The sequence below is a fragment of the Phoca vitulina genome, unplaced genomic scaffold, assembly GCF_004348235.1.
Source record: "Phoca vitulina isolate PV1807 unplaced genomic scaffold, GSC_HSeal_1.0 scaffold33, whole genome shotgun sequence".
NCBI classification, from domain to species: Eukaryota; Metazoa; Chordata; class Mammalia; order Carnivora; family Phocidae; genus Phoca; species Phoca vitulina.
In genome coordinates this window covers 3,167,414-3,192,622 of record NW_022589736.1, presented here as the reverse complement: position 1 = coordinate 3,192,622, position 25,209 = coordinate 3,167,414, and the positions used below count along the sequence as shown (strand labels likewise).

Here is a 25,209-nt window from a genome sequence, read left to right as displayed (position 1 = left end):
GGGGGAGCATGGGGAGTGAGGGACAGGGAGCCCACAGGGAGCTGCTTCTCAGGGTCCGCGGGGCTGGGAGAAGCCTCTGGTGTCTACTGCCATGTCCTCTAAGGGCAGAACGTTCCTCTCTGACTGTGAGCAGGACTGGGAGCTTCGCTGTCCCCTGCGCTCAGGCAGGCTGATGTGAAGCAGCCTGGGGGGCCTGTCCGCCTCTGACCCCCGACCCCACCTCCCCCGCGTGGTCCCCGCTAGCCACAGCACTTCCCTATCCCGGTGGTGTTTCTTCTGCAGATTGGTTTTATGCTGTTTCCTCAAAGATGTTTTCTTGTCTTTAACGTGACAAGAGGTGTACTGGTCGTGGCCAGGAATCAGAAGGTGTGACCCGTGACCAACACTTCTCAGCCAGTGTCCTAATTCGATAACTTAGTCCTTTTTCCTGAAATTGCAAACACGCTCCAGAGTGTGTGTGCACATGGGGTTTTTGGTTATTGAGATTTTAGGCATCCTTTTAAAATGGGGAATTTGAGAGGCGCCTGGGTGGCTCAGTTGGTTAAGCATCTGCCTTCGGCTCAGGTCATGATCCCAGGGTCCTGGGATCGAGCCCCATGTCAGGCTCTCTGCTCAGCGGGGAATCTGCTTCTCTCTCTGACCCTCCCCCTTATTCGTGCTCTCTCTCTCTCTTGCTCTATCTCAAATAAATAAATAAAATCTTTAAAAATAAATAAATAAAATGGGGGATTGGATGGAGCATGTCCAGAAGCAGCCGAGCAGCCTCAGTGCTGAGGGTGGGTGTGGGCCCAGCCGTAGTGCGTGTTCACCGGAGGGCCATGCGGTGAGTGTTGCTCATCGACGGTGGCCCGCGGACATGCTGATAGCATCAGGCTGCTTGCCGGTTGATAGCGGACAATGTTTTCCACAGACTTCTGTTGTTTAAAACAAGGTGTGCGTTTCATGGGGTGCACACGACTCACAGTGGGAGCTGTGAGTTTGTCGGGTCAGTCAGCATACACTCAGGGTGCTTTATGGTTTGCTCAAATTTAGTGAGCGTATGTCCTCAGAAAAAGCAAATTCCCCAATCTGTAGTTTTATTAAAACTTGACTGTTTAGCTCTTCGGGGAATGATGATTTGATCAGAATATTGGGGGAAAAAAAATGCTACAAAATATTCAAGGGCAAAACCGGCATTTTGTGTATTAGCACTTAAAATTAGAAAAGGCTGTTGTGTGTTCCACGGGTTGCTTTGTCCTAGGTACTGAGCACTTGGGGAAAACGTCAGCGTGTATACCCCTTGCTTTTCTGCATGTGAACCTCTGGCTTTAACATTTCAATTTTTGCTTTAAGGATGAGCACCTTGCTCACATACTTTAGATTTCTGTAGGTCCCACATTCTCTTGCTTTATTTCATGTTTCATTTGGTCTGAGTCACCTATTTTCATAAACACCCGAGCAGTTTGGTGTCCTTGGGACTGCCCAGCCGGGTTGGTCCGTGGAGGAAGATGCTGGTCAGCACGGTTTGGGTGGCTGTCCCCAGCATCGATGCCTGCAGTGTCCCTTGGCTAAACTAGTGAGAGCCATACAGACTGGAAGGCTTTGTGCTCGGCTGGTGTGAACAAGATCACAGACTAATTCTGCGTCCTGTGGGAGCCGAGACCTCGCAGGGAGGGGCTGGGACAAGCAGGAGCCTACCAAGGATTTTTATGTAACTTAAATGACTATTTGAGGGCAGGGGAGGGCCAAGGTGAATGACAAGGTCCTTTATTCTTTAAATTATAATTAAAAGGCAAACAGAAGACACAAAAGATGTAACTTGTGGTGTCTTAGAATCTGAAGAGCGACCCACTCGTCACTGAGGCCATTCTGAATGTCTCTTTTCTTCTCTTCCAGGTGACATCACCCAAAAAGGGTATGAAAAGAAGAGGTCAAAACTCATCGGAGCCTACCTGCCCCAGCCTCCGAGTACGTACCCTCCATGAGTACATAAAGCATCTGATTTTAAGAGTTCAGTGTAACATGCAGGAGAAACCGCTGAGTGCAAACCCTTTCTCACGCCCAATCTGCACAAAGGTCACACTTCTGATGTGGCACTGGCCACACAGGACTCCTCTGTGATTGCACATGTTTTGTGGACGCAGGAGGCACATGGACTCTTCTGTAAATGTGCCTAATTTAATAGGTATTTCATCTACAAAAGGCAAGAATACATCGATTACTCTAAAATGCTTATTATAAACAAATATGAAAGCACTTATGATGTAAACATGACTTTTGGTTTAGTGAATTAAAAATTATTGCCATTGACTCTAGTTTAAATTAACCCAAGGTTTTTGTTGCTGTCATGAGGGGGCAGATCTAGAATCTAGAGTACCCCGCGTGGGGCTATGACTTGGTAAAGGTTGGTTGTGTTCTGAAATGTGATCATAAAATGCTGTGGATTCTTCCCTGAAGTACAAAGTCTGTTTCATTCAAGTGTTTCCTGGGTGCAGGTTTGTAGACTCTCTGTGCACTTGACCTGCGTTCTGCACATTTCAGGAGAAAACATGCTCCCAGGCTGGAGTTGTGGCCCTTTAGTTCTGATTGAAGCATAGTTCAATTGGAGGTGACCCTGAGAATCTGCTAGGTTTTAGGAATGGCTTAAATCTGACCCAAGTCCTCAACGAAAAAGGAAAGCAACCTAAATTTTACAGGTGCTTCCTGAACTCTATAGTTTTCACTGTTGAAACGATTTGTTTCAAGCCCAGCTCAGGAGCTTCTGGTAGAGAGGTTTACGTCTGCAGGTGCGCATGGTGCACAGACCCACTCTGTCCCTCTGCCCTCCTATGACACCCCCACCTAGTGTTCCGTTAGCATGGTGAGGGGTGGTTCGTACAGCTCACAATCCAGGGAACTGAATTTGTGTGTGGAGTTTCTGTTGTGCTTGTAGTTTTGTTTTGATTTTGTGTATTTTTCTTTCTTTGCTTGATATTTGAGAAAGTTAACGTGAAGGTGGACCTGTTGTGTTGGCCTGACTTAGCCGATGGGCTGGATTTCCCTGTTGTCTGGCTTCTGGAAGGAAGAAGCTCTGTTCTATTCAGTGAATTGAAAGTGAGTCGGATTTTTGGCTGGCGGACACCCACGTGTGGAAGGCTTTTAGAGCAGATGTGGGCAGATGACCAGACGGTCTTCCAGCAGGACTGCCAGGCTGACGGCAGACTCCGTGGCGGGTCCGTGTGATTCCTTCCTGCAGGGACTGCCCCCACGTCTTGGAGGAGGGCTGCCGGGGCGGACTGTAGGCTCCTGACATTGTGGGCTTTTAGTTTCTGGGACAGACCAAACAGAAGTGAAACGGAAGCAGGTCTGTGCATTCCCAGGAGATGCTGTTGAGCCGCGGCGGTGCGGAGGATGCGGCTGGCCGTGCTGGCTGGGCGTTGAGGGTGGCCCCGTGTCGCGTGGTCCTTTGGTGTTCTTTGTGCTGTTCTGCATGGGGGCGGCAGCTCTGCTCAGTGCTGTAACAAATTTAAAAAAAAAAAACCAAAAGTTTGCATTAATTAGTTTTTCTCAACTTGTTACAGCAGCGAACGGAGCTGCCGTGGTCCGGTGTAGACTGCAGCACAGTGAAGGAGCCCCGGGAAGAGCGCTGCACTCCGGCAACATCGGGGTGTGTGACATCCGAGAAGCCGCGGTCAGAGAGCGGGCGGCCAGCACCGCGGGGAACCGGCCGCTGTTTTACTTTCGCTTCGGTGAGCGCACTCCACTGAGAGAGACCCCCCGCAGGGCCGGAGGCCGACCTCCCACCTGCCGTGCTGTGAACTCCCCGTGTGGGCGACACTAGAGGGTTTTCTCACACAGCCGCGTGCGGGTGCAGGCGGGGTTCCGGGCGAGCCCCATCCTCCCGACGGGCTCCCGCCACTCACTGGGGGCCACGTGTCCCAGTCCCCACACCCCGACTGTCCCGCTGCCTCAGGGCCCAGTTCGCAGTCTTTTCTCTGAAGATGTAATACTGTGTTGTACAACCCTATTTTCACAGTTGGGGCACCACTTAGAAACACTTGAGAAAGAAGATTGCATGACAAACCCTAAAATTCTTGTTGCAATGGTTGGTCTTCCACTACCGTGGGGGTCTGGTCTCCTCGAGGGAGTATCGGGCCGCCGTGGCCCTGAGCTCTGCTAGGGAGCGAGGTCCACATGGCAGCACGATCCTGTTTCCAAACGGAAGTAGAAAAATCGAGCCAGTGATTGTACAGTGTATTCTCAGAGGTGATGGGCCCATTCGGAGACCACAGTTACTTTCGTGGGCAATCTTTTGAATATAAGAAGCTCAAAGAATGAGTTCAATCCATCTTTTAGTACAAGAAAATGAGCATTGGTACGCTTTAGGTCTATCTTTAGGGATTTATCCCAAATAAGGGCCATTATTTGAAAATCATGAAGAAATAAAAAGAGATGTATGTTGCCTTGGCCTTAGGGTCTCAGACGAGGCCTCTGCTGGGGCTCCAGTCCCTCTTCTCTGGGCCCCTGATGGGGAGGGGCAGGTGGGTGAGGGGCCAGTGGAGTCGGGCGTGAGCTGTGGGATCCGCTTCACAGTTCACAGGAGCCTCCCGCACCTGACTGAGACGTGAGGAGGAGGCAGCCTGCTTGGAGACGCTGCTCTGGGAGCCTTGTGTCCCGTTCCCCCCCACCGGGCCCCCCGGGAAGGGAAGGCGGGTTCCCCATGGTTCTAGACTCAGGAGAGCAGATTCCAGCCAGTTTTGCAGTTTTTACTGCTAGTCATTATTTCTGAGAAATCATGTGAATGGTCGTTCATTCTGTAGAACTCTGGGGAAGTAGCACGAGAGCAGAGGGTTCTGAGTCCGAGCTTGCTTTCTTGACGCGCCCAGTCTGAGAAGTGACGCTTTTGGTCTAGGATCTCAGGAGAAGCGTCTAGTGTGTAGTCAGTCACCTTATTCTGCTGAGCACGTTCCTGTAAGGGCGTTTGTGTTTTGTGAACCTTTTTTTTTTTTTAACATTATTTTTATTTGTCAGAGAAAATATTAACACTTCTAGAAAGTATTCTAAAAACATTTCTAAGATGTCGTTTGGGACACACAGTTCTGAATTAGAGTGGCTTGTATGGGCATTTGTGAGCACTCGGGTCAGAGTCCCGGGCGTTAGTCCATCCCAGGGAACGTGCTGCGGAAGCAGTCTGTCTCCTGGTTTTCCTCTCTGGACACCTGGTGGTACCAGGTGCCCCAGAAGATACGTTGTCTTTGGGGAGCGCAATGTTGAGTGCTTCCCTAAATCTAGAGGAGAAAAACTGTGCCAGGAGCTAGAAAGGAAAGAAGGAGTCAGGAAAATACGCTAAAAATCATTTTCAAGAAGAAAATATTACTTAAGACTGACCCATTGGGTCCTGGTCCTAGTGTCTCTTTCATTAATCCCCAAACCTGATAAAACTTTAAAAACAGAACACAAACCCACTCGCTGCCAGTCTCTGTGGGCACATCTGAGCACCAGAGCTGGCTTCGACAACCAAGTCCCTGCTGCTTCTGGGACAAGGTCATGCCGTCAAATTCCACTGTTACTGAAATAGAGTTCCCAGGACCAAACAGAGTCCCTGTTTCTCACAGCAAGTATGTCAGGAGATAGACTTTCCCCGTGACTCTGTGCGTGTTTCTCCGTGGAGGGTGGTTTCTGTAGGGCCGGTCCCGTGTGTGCCCATCTTGCTTTTCCATCAACGGCCAGGTGGCGTTCTGTTCAAGGATTTCCCATGACTGTATAGTTACAGAAATCTTGGTGGATTCCACTCATGAGACCAGAGGGCAAGTCTGTCTTCTCTCTTCCTGCTCCCCGGGAATTGGCCATGGGATGCGCGTGAACAGCCTCCTCGGTGGAGGGACCTCTTGGTGAGGGTGAATTGACTGCGTTTGCTCCTACTGAAGGACGCCGAGGGCCCTGCGCGGAGCGTAGCCAAGTCTGCGTCAGAAGGTTTTGCACACAGAAGCCCTGGCCCCTCTTCAGCTCCATGGGCCTTCCTGCTGCTGGACGGTCCCGTGCTCCGTTTCCAAGGGTGGCCTCCTGCACCTGCTTGCCCTCTCTCTGCACCAGCGCATTGTTCGAAGCCCAGCTCCCATGTCACTTCTGCAAGGATCCCTGGGGTTAGGACAGGCCCTCTGGTCCCGCTCCTCACAACATCCCACTTCTCCCCGAGGAGGTAGGCGCTTTCAGATATTTGCAGAAGGATGAACCAGTAACCGTCTGCACGTTACAGACCGGCTGCTGGGCTGTGGACGCCCTGTCAAATCCCTGCTGGTGTCAGGTAGGGCCCTGCCCTGCGTCCTCCTGGCCACAGCGCCCACGTGGGCACCAGGCCAGTGTGTCCAGCAGGTGCTGGTGGAGCAGGGAGCACTCAGAGCCGGCCCCGCCGAGGGCCGAGCCAGCGTGTCTGCGTGGTGCTCAGCTCTGCGTGATGCCCCGAGCATCCAGGCAGACGGACCTCTTGTGCTGGAGGCACAGCTTTGTTTTGATTTCCGATCTGGATACTTGTAGATGGTGACACATCGTGCTCCTCACTGTTGCCATATCTGAGAGGTTAAAGGAGAACACGATTTGGGGCCTCTGCACATTCTAGTCAACTGAATTGTATTTTATGATCATTAATCCTGGATTTCAGCTCAGCATCCCCGGTGTTCGTTGCTCTAACTGCAGACACACTGACGTCGTTTTTCCTGGGACAGGCCCATATGGAGGCGGCAGCATCTGAAGCCCAGCCGCCGAGGCTCCTGCTGGGTCCCCAGGTTTGTGAAGGAGTCTCCTTCAAGGGGCAGAGTTCAGAGCTTGTGAATTGTGCCCTTTCTGGTCTCCCGGATGATGAGGCATGTTCCTGTCTTGTGTTTAAGGATGCAGACTGCAGTCAGGTGCCGTTCGAGCCTCAGAGAAGAAAGCGTGTGGGTGCTGTGGCCTCCTGAGCTGCCCCTGGCCGGGTCTCTGCTCCTCCGGTGCCCGCTGCACACCGGCTCCGTGTCTTCATTCCGCAGCAGGAGTTAGGGTCTCCCAGAGTGCAGTCCTGGGCCCGGAAGCCACGTTAGCCCATCCCCACCAGGGCTTGAGGGACAGGCTCCTTGGGGACCACCCCCACTGAGGGGTCATGCCATGCTGTCTGTTCATGACGGACGGGGTGTCAGGTGCAAGCTTAAACCCCGGAAGAGAAAACGGGTCTTTAAATCAGGTTGCCGGTCTGTGACTTGGCGTGAATCTTTTCCAGATGGACTTGCTGTAGGAGCTGAGCCTTCCTCAGCGAGAGGTGAACTACCCGTGTCCTAGGTGAGCTACCCACAGTCGTGATCTCAGTGCACAGTTTGCTTCTCTCCTTGGCCGAGCTCTTGTTCTATCACACGCAGCTGTGGGTTTGGTCAGATGGATTTCCCGTTATTCTTAGTGGTGTCCTACCCGCCGAGTTCCTGCTTCCCCATACCAGGGGTCACGGGAGCCAAGAAGCCTCCTCCCGTGCAAGCTTCTGCAGCCTGAGCAGAGCTGGGAGTGGGGTCTGAGCGTCCACCTGGGCAGCGAGAAAGATGTCTGCTTTGGAACTGGCTCGTGTGGGCATCTGAAAAACGCAGACATTTGCAGCCCCGCTCCTGACCTCGTGCACTCATTCCCTTCTGAGCTTCTGTTGTTACTCGGTGAGCAAAGAGCACCCATTGGATGCACGTCAAGCTCTCTAAAGTTCCAGATCTTCTGCACTTTTCCACAAAATGAGTCTCTAATCAAACTACAGTATATTGACAGGAATACGGTTAGCAAATTCATACTGATTTTCAGCAAGAACTTCGGTTATGAGAGGCAGAAACAAGAATCAGGCTGACAGTTGGGGCAGCTGTGGAGGTGATGGAATTTCTTTCTGTGCTGTGTTCTCGTCTGAGTCCATACAAAGGAAACGTAGTAAGTTTCTCATCTTACGTAACAACGGTACTGCGTATCTTCTGCAAAGGCTTGATTGCACTTATTTTAGAAGTAAGTGCCGCTATGTGAGAGTTAATTAAGTACTAGAAGAGAAGGGGACAATTCAGAAATCGTTTTTGTGTAGACTTGAAACGTGGAAAAGCCCTCCGCAATTTCACCAGGTTCCTGAAGCTGGATCCACGTGTGTAGGAGCCCCAGGGCGGCTGTGAGTTCCTGCTGGGCCCTGGGATCCACGGGCACTGAACGCGAGGGGACAGGACCAGAGAGGCTTGGGTTCCAGCAAGGGCCTGAGGGGACGTCACTCACACGTGACCGTGTCCATGTCTACTCCCAACGTACACGGAAGCTGAGGTAGCAGCTGAGACATTTGCCCAGTTCCACGCGGACTAAGAATAAGACCAGAATTTGGATCAAGGTCTTCTAGTTTTGAATCCCATATGCATTTTTACTGAAGTCATCTTCCACAAATCCTTCATGATTTCTTTTGAAACTATGTGGAAAACCACGGCGTTCTCATGTATTTCCCTTGCTATCTGAATTTAGAAGTCTTGATGTTTTCTAGAACATTTGACACCCAGATGAGCCAGGTGGTCTACACGGCAGGTGTCCTGGCCCGAAGCAGACAGCATGTCAGAGCCGCAGAGCCCCTGTGGCCACATTCCTGAGTGAATGTGAGGACTGTCGTGGTTTCCAGTGTCTGGCACTGGAATTGGTGGGTTGCTCAGGGGACAGCACTGTGTTGTTAGGGATTTCCTTTGCGGAGTCCTTTCTTCCTCATGTGTTGGAAGCAATTGGGACGGACTCGCGTGTGGCTGTCTGAGGACATCGCTGGCAGAGGGCCAGGGTCCTGGGCTTGGTTACTGTCTCCCTGCCTGGCCACCTTCCTCTTTCCTCTTGGGCTCCTCAGGTTCCTTCCTCTCGAGCCCCTTTGCGGTTCTCGAGGGAAATAGAAATCTCACTGAAGGCCATGTTTGAACTGACGCCTGATGAAAGCCTCGCAAGGCCCTGCTCACGCCGTGAAGACCAGCCGTGTTGGTTCAGTAGCCCTCCCCAAGGTCCTCCCGTGGGCCAGGGCAGCGTTGCCCAGGGAGGGGATGAGCAGACAGACGTCCTGGCTCCTGGGTGAGAATCCAAGGAGCACTCGTTGTCCGCCAACCTCACAGCTGTTAGCTGCCCCGATTTCGTTCCTGGGCAGTAGTCTTGTCCTGGGAAGGTCACTGGGGGATGAGTCGTTTGGCAGCGAGATCACGAGGCCACTTCTCTTCCAGGGACGAGGTAGACTTGCCCTTGTGACAGTGTTACTGCCCAGCATGCAGAGCCCAGCAGCCTGTGACTTCTGCCCCGAGGACCGAGCCCCCAGCGCACCTGGGAGCACCGGGAGGGGGCGCCCGTCTCAAGGGAAGGGGCAGCTACCCGTGAACATTCAGATGCTACTTAGAATGGCAGAGTTGTGTACAGACGGGAAACTGAGGCTCAGGGTAGCTGGGCTCTAGAGCCCAACGTGTCCCTGGTGCCCTGTCCCTCCATTTACATGGGACCTGAAGCTGAGTCTCTGTCTGCCACGTGGTGCTTCATAAGCGTGGGACGGAGAGCCACTCTCCATCCCCGCCACACGTTTGCCTGAGAAGGATTAATCTTTGCGCGCTGGCTTCATGTGGTTTTGGAGGGCTCCCCCACTTCCCTCGAGACCCCTGGCCTTCCAGTGTCCTCGCTCAGACCTGGTCCCCACATTCTGTTGCCCACGTTCCAGTGGTCCCGAGAGCTGGTTTTCAGTCGTGGCGGGAGCCTGGGCCCTTGGTGCCCTGCATCCTGAGTTCTGTGTGTTCTAGTAAAGATGCATGTGCGCATGCCACCTGACACCCAGCGGGAAGGACCCCTCACTCATTACCTCAGGGTCCCCCTGTGCGGACAGGTGGAAATTCTAATCTGGAGTTGCTGCATATTTGACAGAGGGCTTTTCCTTGTCAGAACATACTTTAAGCTACTTCAGATTTCATTCACAGTGAGGGCAGATAAAAATTAATGACAGAAATGTGCACACCAATATTTTAGCTTTTTAAAATGCCCTGTTGCCAGTGAGCTGTTGAAGGTATTCTCCTTTTGTTAGTTAACTCATTTCTCTCAAAACTTGTGTTGTAAGCTGTGTACTTCAGCCTATGAAGGTAAATGTCCAGTGTTTGTGTGCAAAATTAGCTGAGGACAGGCGTGCAGGTCCTGGTCTGTGTGCCGCGCCTGCGTTTCCCAGAGGTGCACGGCCACAGGGGACCCAGGTGGGGTTAAGGTTAATGGAATTCCGGGAAGTGTACTTGAATTCCCGAGGTCTGTAGCAGGACTGAGAGGGAAAGCTGGACTTAACTGTGTGTATAAATCTGTTAGACCTTGGCAGCTTGAATGTGCACATTTAGCTCCTCTTCTTCCCAGAACCGCACCAAGATGTGTCTGTAAGTGGATGAAGTGTCAATCCACAGGACAGACGGATGGGAGAAACAGTGGCAAGTTTTTGTGGTATCGGGGTCAATGATGGGGATGCAACGTGTAGCAGATGGTGCTGCTTTCATGGGCACCAGAGGGAGAGGATGAGGCTTGGCATCTAGGAAGCAGGTGACCCACGTCTTCCCCACTCCCCCAGAGATGTTTGTTCTCTGGAGAAATAGACCTGAGAACCTCGGGATTTGGGGTGCAAGGCACTGAATCCGAGCATGTGCCCTGGAGAATGAGAACAGCTCCAGCCCCGAATGATTCACAAGACAGGAGAGCGGAGGTCTCTTCTTCGGGTAAATGCAATAGCTCAGGTAAAACATCTGCTTGCTGGCAGTAGGTCTGGTGATAACCCCACCACAGGAGGAAGACAGACTCGCAGCTTCTTCGGTGGGAGTAAAGAAAAAATTGTGCAAGTTGACAGAGGAGAAAAGAAAACAATAAACAGATTTTTCATGAACAGAATACCATCAGAATGACATTTGACTTCTCACCAATAATTGGCATGAGAAGCCATGAATGCACATAACTTTCAAATAAATCGATTTTTACACATTTTCCAAATTTCAAATTTATCTGTAATTTTGCTTAGATGTCTAGGCAAAAGCAAGTTCCAGGAGGAAGGGATGCTCTGTGGTGGTTGTAAAGCAGGTCTGGACCAGCCAGCCTGGATTAGAGCAGGAGGGGATCCACGAGGAGGGTCTTCAGGGAAAAAGAATACCGAACTAAAAGACTGTCCCCAAGTTGTTGGTGATTGCCCATGGGGGAGAAAGTGTTGGAAAGGGTTTCAGTTCTGTTGGGATATTTTGAAGGAATTAGCAAGAGGTCCATTGAAAACCAAGATGATGGAACCAAAAGATGCAAATATTAACCCAGGAATAATAAAAAAGTCTAAGATAGAAGGGTGTTCACGGCACACTACTGACTCATGATCTAACTGTGGTACAGTGAGGGCCACACTTCTGTAAAGAAGTCATGTGTTGTCTAAAACGGGCAATTAAGAGGGATCATAAGCTCATGTTTACAAACACGAATGTAAACACCAAATGACCACCACTTGTCATTATGACTTAATAGTACTCCTTGATTTCATAAATTCTGTGCATCTGTTTGATGAGATAGAGTAGTTTTTTTTAAAGATCATTTGCAGACTATAACTGGACAGGGTTTGGCAGCAGTGAGCTGCTGTGTCATCCAGAAGTTTAACAATGTATGTTGGTGTGCCTACTGGATGAAGCGCTTGCAGGAGCTCGCCGCGTGACTGTGGCGTGGCTGTCTCCTGCACAATTCTAATGCAGTTAACCGAATGCAGTTAATCTGCAGTTAGTTAACCTATCGTGTCATTAACCACAAACATGCCAGCAGGAGCTGAGGTGCAGCGAGATGCCTGGCTGGCTCAGTCGGTGGAGTGTGCAACTGTTGGTCTCAGGGTCGTGAGTTTGAGCCTCACGTTGAGCATGGAGCCTACTTAAAAAGAAAAAAAAAAGAATTGAGGTGTAGAAATCACCAGCACAAGAGAAAAATTACACCCCTGATATAAATAACCCTCATGGGGCCATCACAGAAAGCCTAAACAGTTTCTGTTAAAATAGCCATCACTGGTTTACTTTCTCTACCAAGTATTGCTGGTCCTTTTCCGAAGACTCAGCAGTTAATGTTTGATGCCCAGTGCTCCGAATTTCTTTACTTCTGCACCGTAATGATGAAACCTTTCCTGCTGTACTTACTTAGTTTTATGGAGATGGTGCTTCCTGCTGCCCGAGTTCCCAAGTGTAATCGGTATCGTGATCGCCAGATCTAGGTCAGCTTTTGACAAATACCCGTCAAATTAGTTTTATCTGACCGTTTTATCCTTTCAGGTAATTCGTCATGGCCATATGGAAATAGAAATTTTTCAGTTATTTCGCATCAAGGGGAGTAAGATTCAGAGTTAGAAATTTTGAATGAATAAAGATGAACATTCATGCACAGTCCTGGTTACCTGAATTGTAGCGTTAAGATATCCTATAAGATTTATTGTAAAGGTAACCTTAATGGTAAATGTAATTTTAAATTTCCTCGAGAATGAACATAGCCCTTTCTATATGTTTGTTATATAAAGAAGATCATAACTTGATTCTTTGGGCTCCATTTTTCTTATGGCTGTTCTAGATGTGTGGGATATAAGGGAGCCTGTGCGGGGGTCTCTGAAGGGTAGTGTCGGGCATGAGTCTTCCCCTGCCTGGGACACTTCTCCCTTTCCTGTTCAGTGTCCATGATGTCCCCTGGCCCCCGTCCACGCCCTTGCATGCTCTAGCTTGGCTGTGGGCATGCGGTGAGTCAGGGCTTCATTCTACCAAATGATTTTACCAAATAAATGAACTCTGGCTGCCGAGTAAAGCCTTACCTTACTTTGCTGTTTCCCTTAACCCAGGGGTGGATCAAGCATTGCCTCCCGAGCGCCGGGCTCCCGTCACTCCTGCTTCTTCCACTCGCTATCACCGCCGAAGGTCCTCAGGGTCACGAGATGAGCGCTATCGGTCAGGTAAGGCACCAAGTGGTCGTGAGGTCACTGATCCCCCGGTCTGTGATGGTGATGGTGAAGTGGACGGGCAGGTGCATGTCTGCAGCAGCTGCGTGGGTGTGAGGCAGGAGTGTGGTACGTTTGAATGTCCTTTGGTTGGTTGTGTGATCACAGGTAATGACATCCTGGCTCCTAAACAAATATACCCTCAGGGGTACACATTAAAACTCAGTAAACAGTAACTCTTTTCACATTTTTAAAGATAGTGTCTGCTATTTAGAATTTCATAACAATTGAACAGTAATCTCTCATGAGCCAAATTTTGCTTTTTTTTAGGTGTTACTATTCAGCAGTTTGGTTTTACTTTGTATTTTCTTGGTCGCTATTATAATTTTTTTCCTTCTCTTTTAACCCCAGGATTTCTGTTTTTCAAGTAGTTTTTAAAAAAGAAAATCCTTAAACTTTCCCATGTTTTTTCTTTCCCTTGTGTTTTATGGTGCTGTGTACAAGAATTCTGTCTTGGTAACTTTGTTCTATTATAGCCATCACCCAGGTTTGGTTGGCTTACATTTCTATCATTAATTTCATTCTATTAATTTCTCTCATCAGAAAACTTGTATGGTGATTAATATTTTAATTACATTTTTAGAGATTTTTTTCCAACATCTACATTAAAGTTGCTTTTTCCTGCTTCCCTAACTACAGTTTTTAAGGAAAATCATCAGTAAGTGTTGTTGCTAGGACTTCAGTTCAGGGTGGATGTGGATTGCTAATGATGACAAAAGATTAACACTTCACTTTATATTTTGCAGAGCACTTTCACAAGTACTATCCCACTTGGTTTTTACAACAAACAGGTGAAGTACTTACTGCTCCTTCGTGTTGCAGAAGAGGAAGCAGAGGCTGTGGGATGAGGCAGCTCAGGCAGTTGACACCAGGGCTGGGCGGATCGACCATGCTCTTGGTTCTGTTTCACGGCTCCTTCCATTAGCAGGGTGACAAGACAAAACCCCCACCCTTTCCAGTAAGGAGCCATCTGCCTGACTTCCTGGCTGGGCTCCTTCCTAGGAGGGAGGGAGGGGTAGGGCAGACCTTACAGCATCAGGGTCTCATCTGGGGAATGAGAGTGAAGGCTGAGTGCTGCCCCTTGGCCCCGCCAGCCCCCCAGATGCCTTGATGTGGGGACAGTGTGGGGATGGAATGAAGCAGGAGCTTGTTCTCAACTCCACCTTCTGTTTTCCAGAGATATTGGAACACCCAGCATGTCTCAGGAGCCCATCCTCATTCAGGTGTCTCAGAGGCCTCTTTCAAATAGTTAGGTGGGTAGAGGCATGCACACAGGTGCTGTCAACTTACTGTGAAATGCTTCAGTTACCTCACTTGTCCGGATACTACCATGTTAGTGTTTTATGTATGTACACACGTAGTCACGCATACAGCAGATGCAAGTACAGACACATGCAGACATACAGAATCACACATACAGTAGACACACAGGTAGTGACACATGCAGACAGATACAAAGTCACGTGTACAGTAGACACACATGTAAACACATGTCCATGCACACACAGCCCCCTGTATGGTAGACACATATGTGGATACACATGTGGACACAGACACATGCCTGTAGATATATACATAGGTATGCAGAGCACACACACAGACACACGTGTAGACACATATAGATACATATGTGGACCTAGAGACATGGACATGCAGACACAGGTAGACATGCACGTGTAGACACACGTGTGGACACCAACACACAGATATATGTAGATGTGCAAACATGTAGACACATGCAGGCATGCAGGCACACACACGTAGACACACATGTACGATCATCAGTATCTTTAGTTCTCACAGAAACCAGTCAGGTGATGTTTTTTCCATTTTATAGATGAGAAACAAAGTTCAGGGAGGTGTGTGGTTGTTAACGGTAACACAGTGAGTACCTCATCAAAACAGGATGCAAATCTAGCTTTGTCTGGCTCTATTATCTGACTTCTTCCCACATAGAAGTTTGTAACTTGTGTCTTGTTCTAAGCTCTTTCTGTTAAATTTTTTTTTTTTTAAGATTTTATTTATTTATTTGACAGAGAGAGACACAGCGAGAGAGGGAACACAAGCAGGGGGAGAGGGAGAAGCAGGCTCCCCGCAGAGCAGGGAGCCCGATGTGGGGCTCGATCCCAGGACCCTGAGATCATGACCTGAGCCAAAGGCAGTCGCTTAACCGACTGAGCCACCCAGGTGCCCTCTGTGTTAAACTTTTTAAAAATTTAGATGGAAATTAAGACCTAGCACAGTCTGTTTCCTCCATTACCTGTCTTTCCTAATGATGAGGGGTGGGGCTGATAAACCCTGATGTTTTCCTGGCCTTTGCTAAGGCATATTCTCCAAATCCTCCTGGCTGCTTTAGGAGACAGACCAGGTGCTGGTTGCCTCACCATTTTTCTTTCAAGTAAAAGTCTGAGAGCTGTTAACAAAGTAGGAAACGGTGCTGTCTTGGCCTCAGATGCATCTCCATTCATCCTTGCAGGCTGCCTCCCATCTTGGAGAGTGGAGGAGTAGATGTGGGAGAGAAGTGTGGGTGGAGGGTGGTGAAGGAGAGTACGAGAACCTGCAGCAATGCCCTCTTAGAAGAAAACTGCAACTGTCTCAGTGTAGCCCACCTGGAGCCTACTTAAGAATCTCTGTTTGCGTCAGGTAGCATCCCCATGGGGCAGCAGACACGGGAACACCTGCTGCAGTTGGGGTCTGTCTTTCCAGTTAGAACCCCAGACCCGGGGATGAGCTTGGAGCTCTGCCTGCTTTGGGCTAAGGAGCTCACAGTCCAAAGGAAGAGCCAGACCAGTGACCCAAACATGGGTTAGCTGGTGACACTCCTCGTATTCCAGCAGTTTCTGCTGCTCTCGGAGTAAGATTCGCATCTACCATGTCCGTGGTCTGGCTTCCCATTATTCCAACCACGCTGGTTTTCTGGATGTTTCAAGCATGTAATTGCTATGGGGCCTTTATGCTCTCGGCTGCTGCTGCCTAGAATGTTCTTCCCTCAGATACATACATTGCGTGTTACCTTTCCATCAGGTCTCTGCTCAGGGGTTACTGTTTTCGTGAGCCTTCTCTGACCACCCAGTTAAAATGGTACGACACAGTGTCACCTCGCACAATCCCTACGCTTCCCCTCCTGATTCATGTATGTCCATTGCAGTTATCACCTCCAACACTGTCAGTCATCCATCTTCCTACCTACCCACCCATCATCTGTCCATCTACCTGTCTGTCATTTCGCTACCTACATCATCTGTACGCCTCTCTGTCGATCTGCCTGTCTACCACGAGAGCACGAAGCTCACAAAGACAAGGATCTCTCTGTTCATTCACGTATGCTAAGGATCTAAAATAGTGTGTCGTTAATATTTTTGGAAGGAAGGGAGGGAGGGAAGGAGGAGAAAAAGCATAGTTTGGGGGAAAGCAAGAAATTAGGTAGGATGGGCCAGATTTTAAGGTCTGTTGTGTACTATGCTTAGAAACTTAGACCTTATCCTGAAGATGTCAGGGTATCACTTGAAGATTTTAGGCAAAGGCACAAGAGGAGCACATTTAGGGTTTAGGGAGGAATTTGGTAGCATTGTGGCATGTGATTTACAGGCAGAGGAGTCAGATCCTGAGATTGATGCACATTTAGATGAGTCAGGGTCAGTGAGATCTGACCTCCGTTTAGAAGGTAATAGCAGTGGGGCATCTGGGTGGCTCAGTCAGTTAAGTGTCTGCCTTCGGCTCAGGTCATGATCCCAGGGTACTAGGATTGAGCCCCACATCGGGCTCCCTGCTAGGCAGGAAGCCTGCTTCTCCTTCTCCTGCTCCTCCTGCTTGTGTTCCCTCTCTCGCTGTCTCTCTCTCTCTCTGTCAAATAAATAAATAAAATCTTAAAAAAAAAAGGGTAATAGCAGTAGGACCTTGAGGCCGAGTCAGCGTGGGGGTATGTGAGGGTGGGAACGCGTGGTGATTCCTGCATGTGTAGACCACGCAGCTGCATGGGTTATGGTCTCCAGCTCTGCTTTAGAGGATTAAGGTTTCCATTTGTAGGTTAAAGATGGTGGAATTGGCCCTGCTGTTCACTTACCATGTAGGGAATACTATGAAAATGGTATTCCATATAGACTATTTTCATTTCGAAAAATTCATACTCCTCTCAACTTTGAATAGGTAATGACTACTTAATTTACATATCGGAGAAACCTATCCAGAGGCTCTTTGTGTGTGCTTGTGAACCTCGATGGGGCTCTCATTTTCTAGGACCAACACCGCGCCTCCCCTGTGTCTTGTGGCAGCCACCCTGAAGGGGAGCTAGTGAGGACCTGGGGGTCATTATCAGCCTCCTTTGATGGTCTCGCCACCTTATTCTCTGCTATTTCTTGTTGTTAAAATAGGCTAGTCCTGAGTTTTCTTAATTTAGACATTTCACTAATATACTGTGAGTTACTTTCCCTTTCGGTGTATGTCCCCAAATCCTTCTTTAAAATGTGGTATGAACTCTGAAGAGCTTAGTGTGGCCTATTACCAGTGTACAGGTGTCAGGATTTTCTGGTTTGTGTTTTCCTGAGCCAGCATGAAAGATTTCAGACACTCAAAAGAAAGTTTTGTGGCCCTCTGGAGATTTTGCTTTCTAAAATCCTTAGACCACTCAGCTTGCAGTAGAAGTACTTTGGATGCTTCAGTGACCAAATTATATCAACCAAGAAGTAATTCTATTATCTCTTAGATAATTACCCTAATTAACAATCAATCCAGTCAGCCATATAGCCTCAAATTTAATCTCTCTTGGCTATACTTTTCCATTTCATTTCCAAACCCGTGGCCTTCCGTTGTAATGAACTCCTACTGGAATTCTTTATTATAGTGTGTACTTCTCCTTTTTTAAATAACTCTATTTGGAAACTTAAATTTGATTTGGAGAGTGAATTAATGAAGAGGCATATCCTGAGTACCTAGAAAATGTCAAACTCTGTATTAGGCACTTTATTACTTTTACTTGATAAGTCTAAATTAGAACTTAAAGGAATTCTAGCTGTTTTTTATACCCTTTCCCCCCGACCAGAAGCCCTAGAAAGGAACACTGAGATTTGTGTTGTTTCTATTCCTACCAGGACCAACAATGATAAGGAAGAATGTTCAAAAAAACCTGCAGCATACAATTTCCTAATATGTTTAAAATGGTTGTTTTGTCTCTTGGTGAGCTGACATATAGCTTCAGAAAGCACATCTCTGGGTCTGTATGTGTGCATGGACCAGAGCCGCTGCCTTCCCCGGGGCCCAGCCCTCACTCCAGGTGGGATGCCATGGAGCCCAGTCTCCCTCCTAGACAGCAGACCCAGACAGGCTCCAGGGACCCAGGGGGACCCCGAGACCCTCCAGGGATGTCTGTGAGGTCAAACTCTTTCTGGACTAACACTGACATGATTTGCTGTGTCCACACTCATCCTCTCGTGAAGGTACATGGATTTTTCCAAGGCTGTGAGATGTGGTGATACTGCGCTCTGACAGTTGGTGCAGACGGTGATTGTGAAGTCTTGCATTTTAAAAAGTTTGTCAGTTTACTTTCTATTTTTTTTTTAAGATTTTATTTATTTATTTGAGAGAGAGAGAGAGAGCGCACATGAGAGGGGGGAGGGTCAGAGGGAGAAGCAGACTCCCCGCTGAGCAGGGAGCCCGATGCGGGACTCGATCCTGGGACTCCAGGATCATGACCTGAGCCGAAGGCAGTCGCTTAACCAACTGAGCCACCCAGGCACCCTGTCAGTTTACTTTCTAATACAGTAAGTATCAAAGCATTAGTCCTAGAAACTAAAGCTTTTTAACATTTCACCAATTTTTAACAGCTTAAAGTGTTCTTTAGGTCCAAGAGTTTGAGAACCACTGCTTGTGACTTGTAAAAATGAAATTCTTCTTTAAACCTGGAGACACTGTGAACTACAAGCTTGTACATGTGAACCCACCCCTGAGGCTGGTTTTGTGCTGGTGACGGTTTAGAATCTGAGCTGTGGCAGTGCTCAGCTGCTAGCCGTAAGGGCCTGCGTCCTGGTAGCCAACCAACACGTGTGCGGTTTTGTGTCCCGAGCATTTGCTAAGCAATGTAGGTGAGACACGAATACAGAAGACATTGTGTTTGCTTCCAAAGAGTGTATTTACCCTGTAGTCAGTTCTTACTCGACATTAAAGTTTAATTTCCTACACTGAGAAGGTTTATCTTTCTCTAGTCAATTTGAATTCACTGATTTTAATATGCTTACCGACTCTGCAATCTGATTCTCTCTGAACTAAATGTTTTCATGATTTAGTATAAATCTGAAATAACGTATTTTGTTACAGTAGAGTAAGAGAAGAATGCACTAAATCAAACTGCATACTCAGTGAGATATTCCCAGCGAAGGACAGGCTTATCTGTATCGAGCTGCACTGTCCAGTGTGGTGGACCTTTTAAATTTAAATTAATTTAAATTAAATTTAAAATTCTGTTCTTTTGCTTCACCAGCCACATTTAAGACAAGCGGCTACTACACTGTGTAGTGCAGGTGTGGAAATTTGGCACGGCAGAAAGTCTTATCCCACAAGGCCACTCTAAAACCAAGGCTGTGGGAGACTTGGAAGGAAGACGGAAGATGCATTTGAAGACAGACTGTAAAGGCCTATTTGTTCAAAACTAATGAAAATGAACTCAACCTTGATACCCGTGCCTAGTCATTTAAACAGAAAATGGCATGGTTAGATTTGCATGTTGAAAATGTCAGTGTGGGATAGATTGGTTGGATTGGGGTGGGTTCCTGGCTGAAAGCAGGGACACGCTAAGAGGCTGTTGTATTTTGGGTGAAAACAGTCAAAATTTGCATGGTGCACTAAAGTAGCACTTAGAAATTGATAGCCTAAAATACTTACATTAGGTAATAAGAGATCCTGGAAACTGAAGAAATAAGGATTTAATTTAAGACGTTGTAAAAGGAAAATTGAATTAAGTCCATAGGAGGGAGAAATGAGAAAAAACAGAGTAAGATGGAGTAGAGGAGATAGTCTTGGCTCCATGCCAGGATGCCGAGGAAGCATGGACTTTGTCACATGGATCCTTAAAACAAGAAAGAAGTTTAGAAATGGAAACCAGCCAGTTGAGTTCAGCTGGATCCCAACTTTGATCCATCAGTGAACTGAAGTCATTGGGAAAACCACTGCTCCAAAATTGGGGGTGGGTAATGTCAGTGGATAAATGGATGCCCTACAGAGAATGTAAAGGCAGTGCTGGAAATCAGAGACACTGTAACAGAAATGACGAATGGGCTCATCAGTGGACTGAAGGTGGTGAGGTCAGAAATTCACATCTACATAAAGAAAGGGGAGATGTTAGAGAAGGATTACACCAAGACTAAAGAGAATCTGTTGTTTTTATAATTCTTAATTGCTCTTACAGATTAAAGTTTGTTCAGAGTATGGGATGCTTGGGTGGCTCAGTCGGTTAAGCATCTGCCTTCGACTCAGGTCATGATCCCAGGGTCCTGGGATCAAGTCCCACATCGGGCTCCCTGCTCAGTGGGGAGCCTGCTTCTCCCTCTGCCTGCCGCTCCCCCTGCTTGTGCTCTCCCGCTCGCTCACACTCTCTGGCAAATAAATAAATCTTAAAAAAAAAAAAAGTTTATTCAGAGTAACGATAGGAACAATGTATTGGGTGATTATAGCGTATGCATTAGTGAAGTGAATGGCAACGATGTTATAGGGGGCAGGAGGGCGGAACTGAGAATATTCTGTTATGAAGCATCAACTTAAGGACAACTACTTGAAGAAGTAAAAAACATATAATTGATATGCCAAGAAAGGAGTAAAAGTCAGATCATATACAATACTCAGTTAAAACTAGAAAATTCAGAAAAAGAGTGGAAGACAAAGAACAAGTACAATAGATAATAGTAACAAACATGTTAAATAATAATCCAAACAGACGAATCACTTTAAATGTCACTGACCTAATGCACCAATTACACCATCAGAGTAGACTAAAAACACAACCCACTACATGTGGACTATAAGACATGCACTTTAAATATAAAGACACAGATTAAAATTAAAGAGATGGAGAAAAATATACCAGCTAACACTAATTTAAAAAGCTGGAGGAGCTACATTAATTTCTTATGGGGCAGACTTGAGAGCAAGAAAAGTTATCAGGGATTACATATGATAAAGGGGATGATTCTCTAAGAAGACGTAATTCTTAATGTGTACATGCCTAACAAAATATCACAATCCATGAGACAAGAGCCATAAATCTGCAGACATAAATAGGCAAATCCACAGTTACAGTGGAGCTTCAGCATCTCTGTATCAGTGATGGACAGATCCAGTAGGTAGCAAATCAGTTGAGGACATGGTTGAACTGAAGAGTTCACCTGGATCAACTGGATTTAACTGACGTTTATAGGGCATTCCATGTAACAACAGCAAAACACACATCCCCAAGCTCACACATAACAGTCACCAAAATAGACCACATCCTGGGCCATAAAACACACCTTAAATTGAAAGGAATAGGAATAAAAATATGCTGTCAGGGCACAGTGGGATTAACCTAAGAATGCATGACCAGTGACTGGAGAATTCCCACACACTTGGAGAGCAGACAGCATGCTTCTGACGAGCACATGGATCAAGGAAGCCTAAGAAACTTGTAAAATATTTTGAACTAAAAAGGAGAAAATACAAGTGATCAAAATTTGTGGGATGCAGCAAAAATAGTGCTTACAACCAAATGTGCTGTAGCCAGTGTTTATGTTAGAAAAGAAGATCTTAAATCTATAAGCTTCAGCCTTAGGAAAAGAGCAAAGTAAATCTGAAGAAGAAAAATAATAAAACTTAAAGGAGAAATAATGAAATTGAAAAGAAGAAATCAGAAAATAAAAAAGCCAAGAACTGTTCTTTGAAAAGATCAATAAATGATAAACTTCTGACCAGGTTAACTAAAAAAAAAAAAAAATTAAAAATCACTAATACTAGAAATGAAAAACTGACCATCACTACTTATTCTATAGACCATAAAAGGACAAAGGAATATTACAAACAACCCTGTATCCACAGATTATGGAGATAAAATGGACCCCATTCCTTGAAACACACAATCTGTCAACAGTCACACAAGAAGAAGTAGACAATCTGAGTAAGGCTATGTCTATTTAAAAAATGAATCAATAATTAATGACTTTCCAAAACAAAGCACCAGGGTTACTCATGAATTCTACCAAACATTTAAGGAAGAGATTATACCTCTCTATATATTCTGTTCCTGCAGATAAAAGGAGAGGGAGTGCTTCCTAAGCATTCTATGAGACCAGCATTAACCTGATACCAAAACTAGACAAAAGCATTACGAGAAAGAAAAACTATAAACTACTATCTCTCATGAACATAGATTAAAAAAACTCAACAAAATAGCAAATCAAATGCAATAGTGTATAAAAATTATACACCATGACTAAGTGAAATTGAATTTATTCCAGGTATGCAAGCTGGTTTAACATTCAAGAATCAATTAATGTAATTCATCTCATCAACAAACTAAAGGAGACAACTCTTTGACCCTACCAATAGATACAGAAAAAGCATTTGACAACATCTAACGCCCATTCATGATTAAAAACTCTCAGCAAACTGGGAATGCAGGGGAACTTCCTCAATTTGATAAAGAACATCTAAAAAAATTTCTGCTTAACATCATACTTAGTGGTGAGAAACTAAACAGTTTACCACCAAGATCAGGAGCAAGGCAAGGATGTCCCCTCTTACCACTCCTTTGCCACATTGTACTGGAAATCCTAGCTAATACAATAGGACAGTAAAAGGAAATCAAAAGCATACAGATTGGGAAGGAAGAATTAAAAGTTTATTCACAGATGATATGATTGTCTATGTAGAAAATCCCAAGCATCAAAAAATCGAAGTAATAAGTGATTATAACAAGGTTGCAGGATAGAAGGTTAGCATACAAAAACCAATCACTTTCTTAAATACCAGCAACAAACAATCGGAATTTGAAATTGTCATTTACAATGTCATTTACATCAGCACCCCCAAATGAAATATTTAGAACTCTAAAAAAATGTATAAGCCTATATGAGGAAAATGATAAAAGTGATAAATCATAAGAACTAAATAAACTGAGAGAGATTCCATGTTCATGGATAGGAAGACTCAATATTGTCAAGGTGTCAGTTCTTCCCAGCTTGATCTATAGATGAAACAATCCCAGCCAAAATCCCAGAAGTTATTTTGTGAATATCAACAAGTCAATTCTAAAGTTTATACAGAAATGTAGAAGACCCCAAATAGCCAACACAATAAAGAACAAAGTTGAGGACTGATGCTATTCAACTACAAGACTTAATATAAAATGAGGGATAGTACAGACAGATATTGGTGAACCAATAGACATATAGATCAATGTATCACAGTAGACAGCTCAGAAATAGACCCACAAATATGGTCAATATTGACAAGCAAAGGCAACTCAATGGAGAAATGATAGTCTTTTCAACATATAGCACTTAATGTAGACACAGATCTTAAACATCTTAAACCTTTCACAAAATTAACTCAGAATGCATCATAGACCCAGGGTGCCTGGGTGGCTCAGTTAGTTAAGTATCTGACTCTTGATTTTGGCTTAGGTCATGATCTCAGGGTTGTGGGATTGAACCCCATGTTGGAAGTCTGTCCCTCTCTCTTGCTCTATCAAATAAAAAATTTTTTTTTAATTTTTTTTATTGTTATGTTAATCCCCATACATTACATCATTAGTTTTAGATATAGTGTTCCATGATTCATTGTTTGTGCATAACACCCAGTGCTCCATGCAGAACGTGCCCTCCTCAATACCCATCACCAGGCTAACCCATCCTCCCAACCCCCTCCCCTCTAGAACCCTCAGTTTGTTTTTCAGAGTCCATTGTCTCTCATGGTTCTTCTCCCCCTCCAATTTCCCCCCCTTCATTCTTCCCCTCCTGCTACATTCTTCTTCTTTTTTTCTTTCTTAACATATATTGCATTATTTGTTTCAGAGGTACAGATCTGAGATTCAACAGTCTTGCACAATTCACAGCGCTTACCAGAGCACATACCCTCCCCAGTGTCCATCACCCAGTCACCCCATCCCTCCCACCCCACCCCCCACTCCAGCAACCCTCAGTTTGTTTCCTGAGATTAAGAATTCCTCATATCAGTGAGGTCATATGATACATGTCTTTCTCTGTTTGACTTATTTCGCTCAGCATAATACCCTCCAGTTCCATCCACGTCGTTGCAAATGGCAAGATCTTATTCCTTTTGATGGCTGCATAATATTCCATTGTATATATATACCACATCTTCTTTATCCATTCATCTGTTGATGGACATCTTGGCTCTTTCCACAGTTTGGCTATTGTGGACATTGCTGCTATAAACATCGGGGTGCACGTAGCCTTTCGGGTCCCTACTTTTGTATCTTTGGGGTAAATACCCAGGAGTGCAATTGCTGGATCATATGGTAGCTCTATTTTCAACTTTTTGAGGAACCTCCATACTGTTTTCCAGAGTGGCTGCACCAGCTTGCATTCCCACCAACAGTGTAGGAGGGTTCCCCTTTCTCCGCATCCCCGCCAACATCTGTCATTTCCTGACTTGTTAATTTTAGCCATTCTGACTGGTGTGAGGTGGTATCTCATTGAGGTTTTGATTTGGATTTCCCTGATGCCGAGCGATATTGAACACTTTTTCATGTGTCTGTTGGCCATTTGGATGTCTTCTTTGGAAAAATGTCTGTTCATGTCTTCTGCCCATTTCTTGATTGGATCATTTGTTCTTTTGGTGTTGAGTTTGATGAGTTCTTTATAGATTTTGGATACTAGCCCTTTATCTGATATGTCATTTGCAAATATCTTCTCCCATTCTGTCAGTTGTCTTTTGGTTTTGTTGACTGTTTCCTTTGCTTTGCAAAAGCTTTTTATCTTGATGAAGTCCCAATAGTTCATTTTTGCCCTTGCTTCCCTTGCCTTTGGCGATGTTTCTAGGAAGAAGTTGCTGCGGCTGAGGTCGAAGAGGTTGCTGCCTGTGTTCTCCTTTAGGATTTTGATGGACTCCTGTCTCACATTGAGGTCTTTCAACCATTTGGAGTCTATTTTTGTGTGTGGTGTAAGGAAATGGTTCAGTTTCATTCTTCTGCATGTGGCTGTCCAATTTTCCCAACACCATTTGTTGAAGAGACTGTCTTTTTTCCATTGGACATTCTTTCCTGCTTTGTCAAAGAT

The 25,209-nt window shown here is 46.2% G+C and overlaps 1 protein-coding gene across 1 annotated transcript in view; it reads left to right on the top strand.

Annotated features, from left to right (window-relative positions):
- Positions 1-897: 897 nt before the first annotated feature.
- Positions 898-25,209, top strand: part of DIP2C (disco interacting protein 2 homolog C) — a 203,268-nt gene continuing 178,956 nt past the window's right edge. The window contains exons 1-4 of the mRNA XM_032425522.1: positions 898-931; positions 1,843-1,947; positions 3,540-3,707; positions 12,797-12,907. Of these exons, the coding sequence (XP_032281413.1) occupies positions 898-931; positions 1,843-1,947; positions 3,540-3,707; positions 12,797-12,907 (418 nt within the window). The remainder of the gene's footprint in view (positions 932-1,842; positions 1,948-3,539; positions 3,708-12,796; positions 12,908-25,209) is intronic.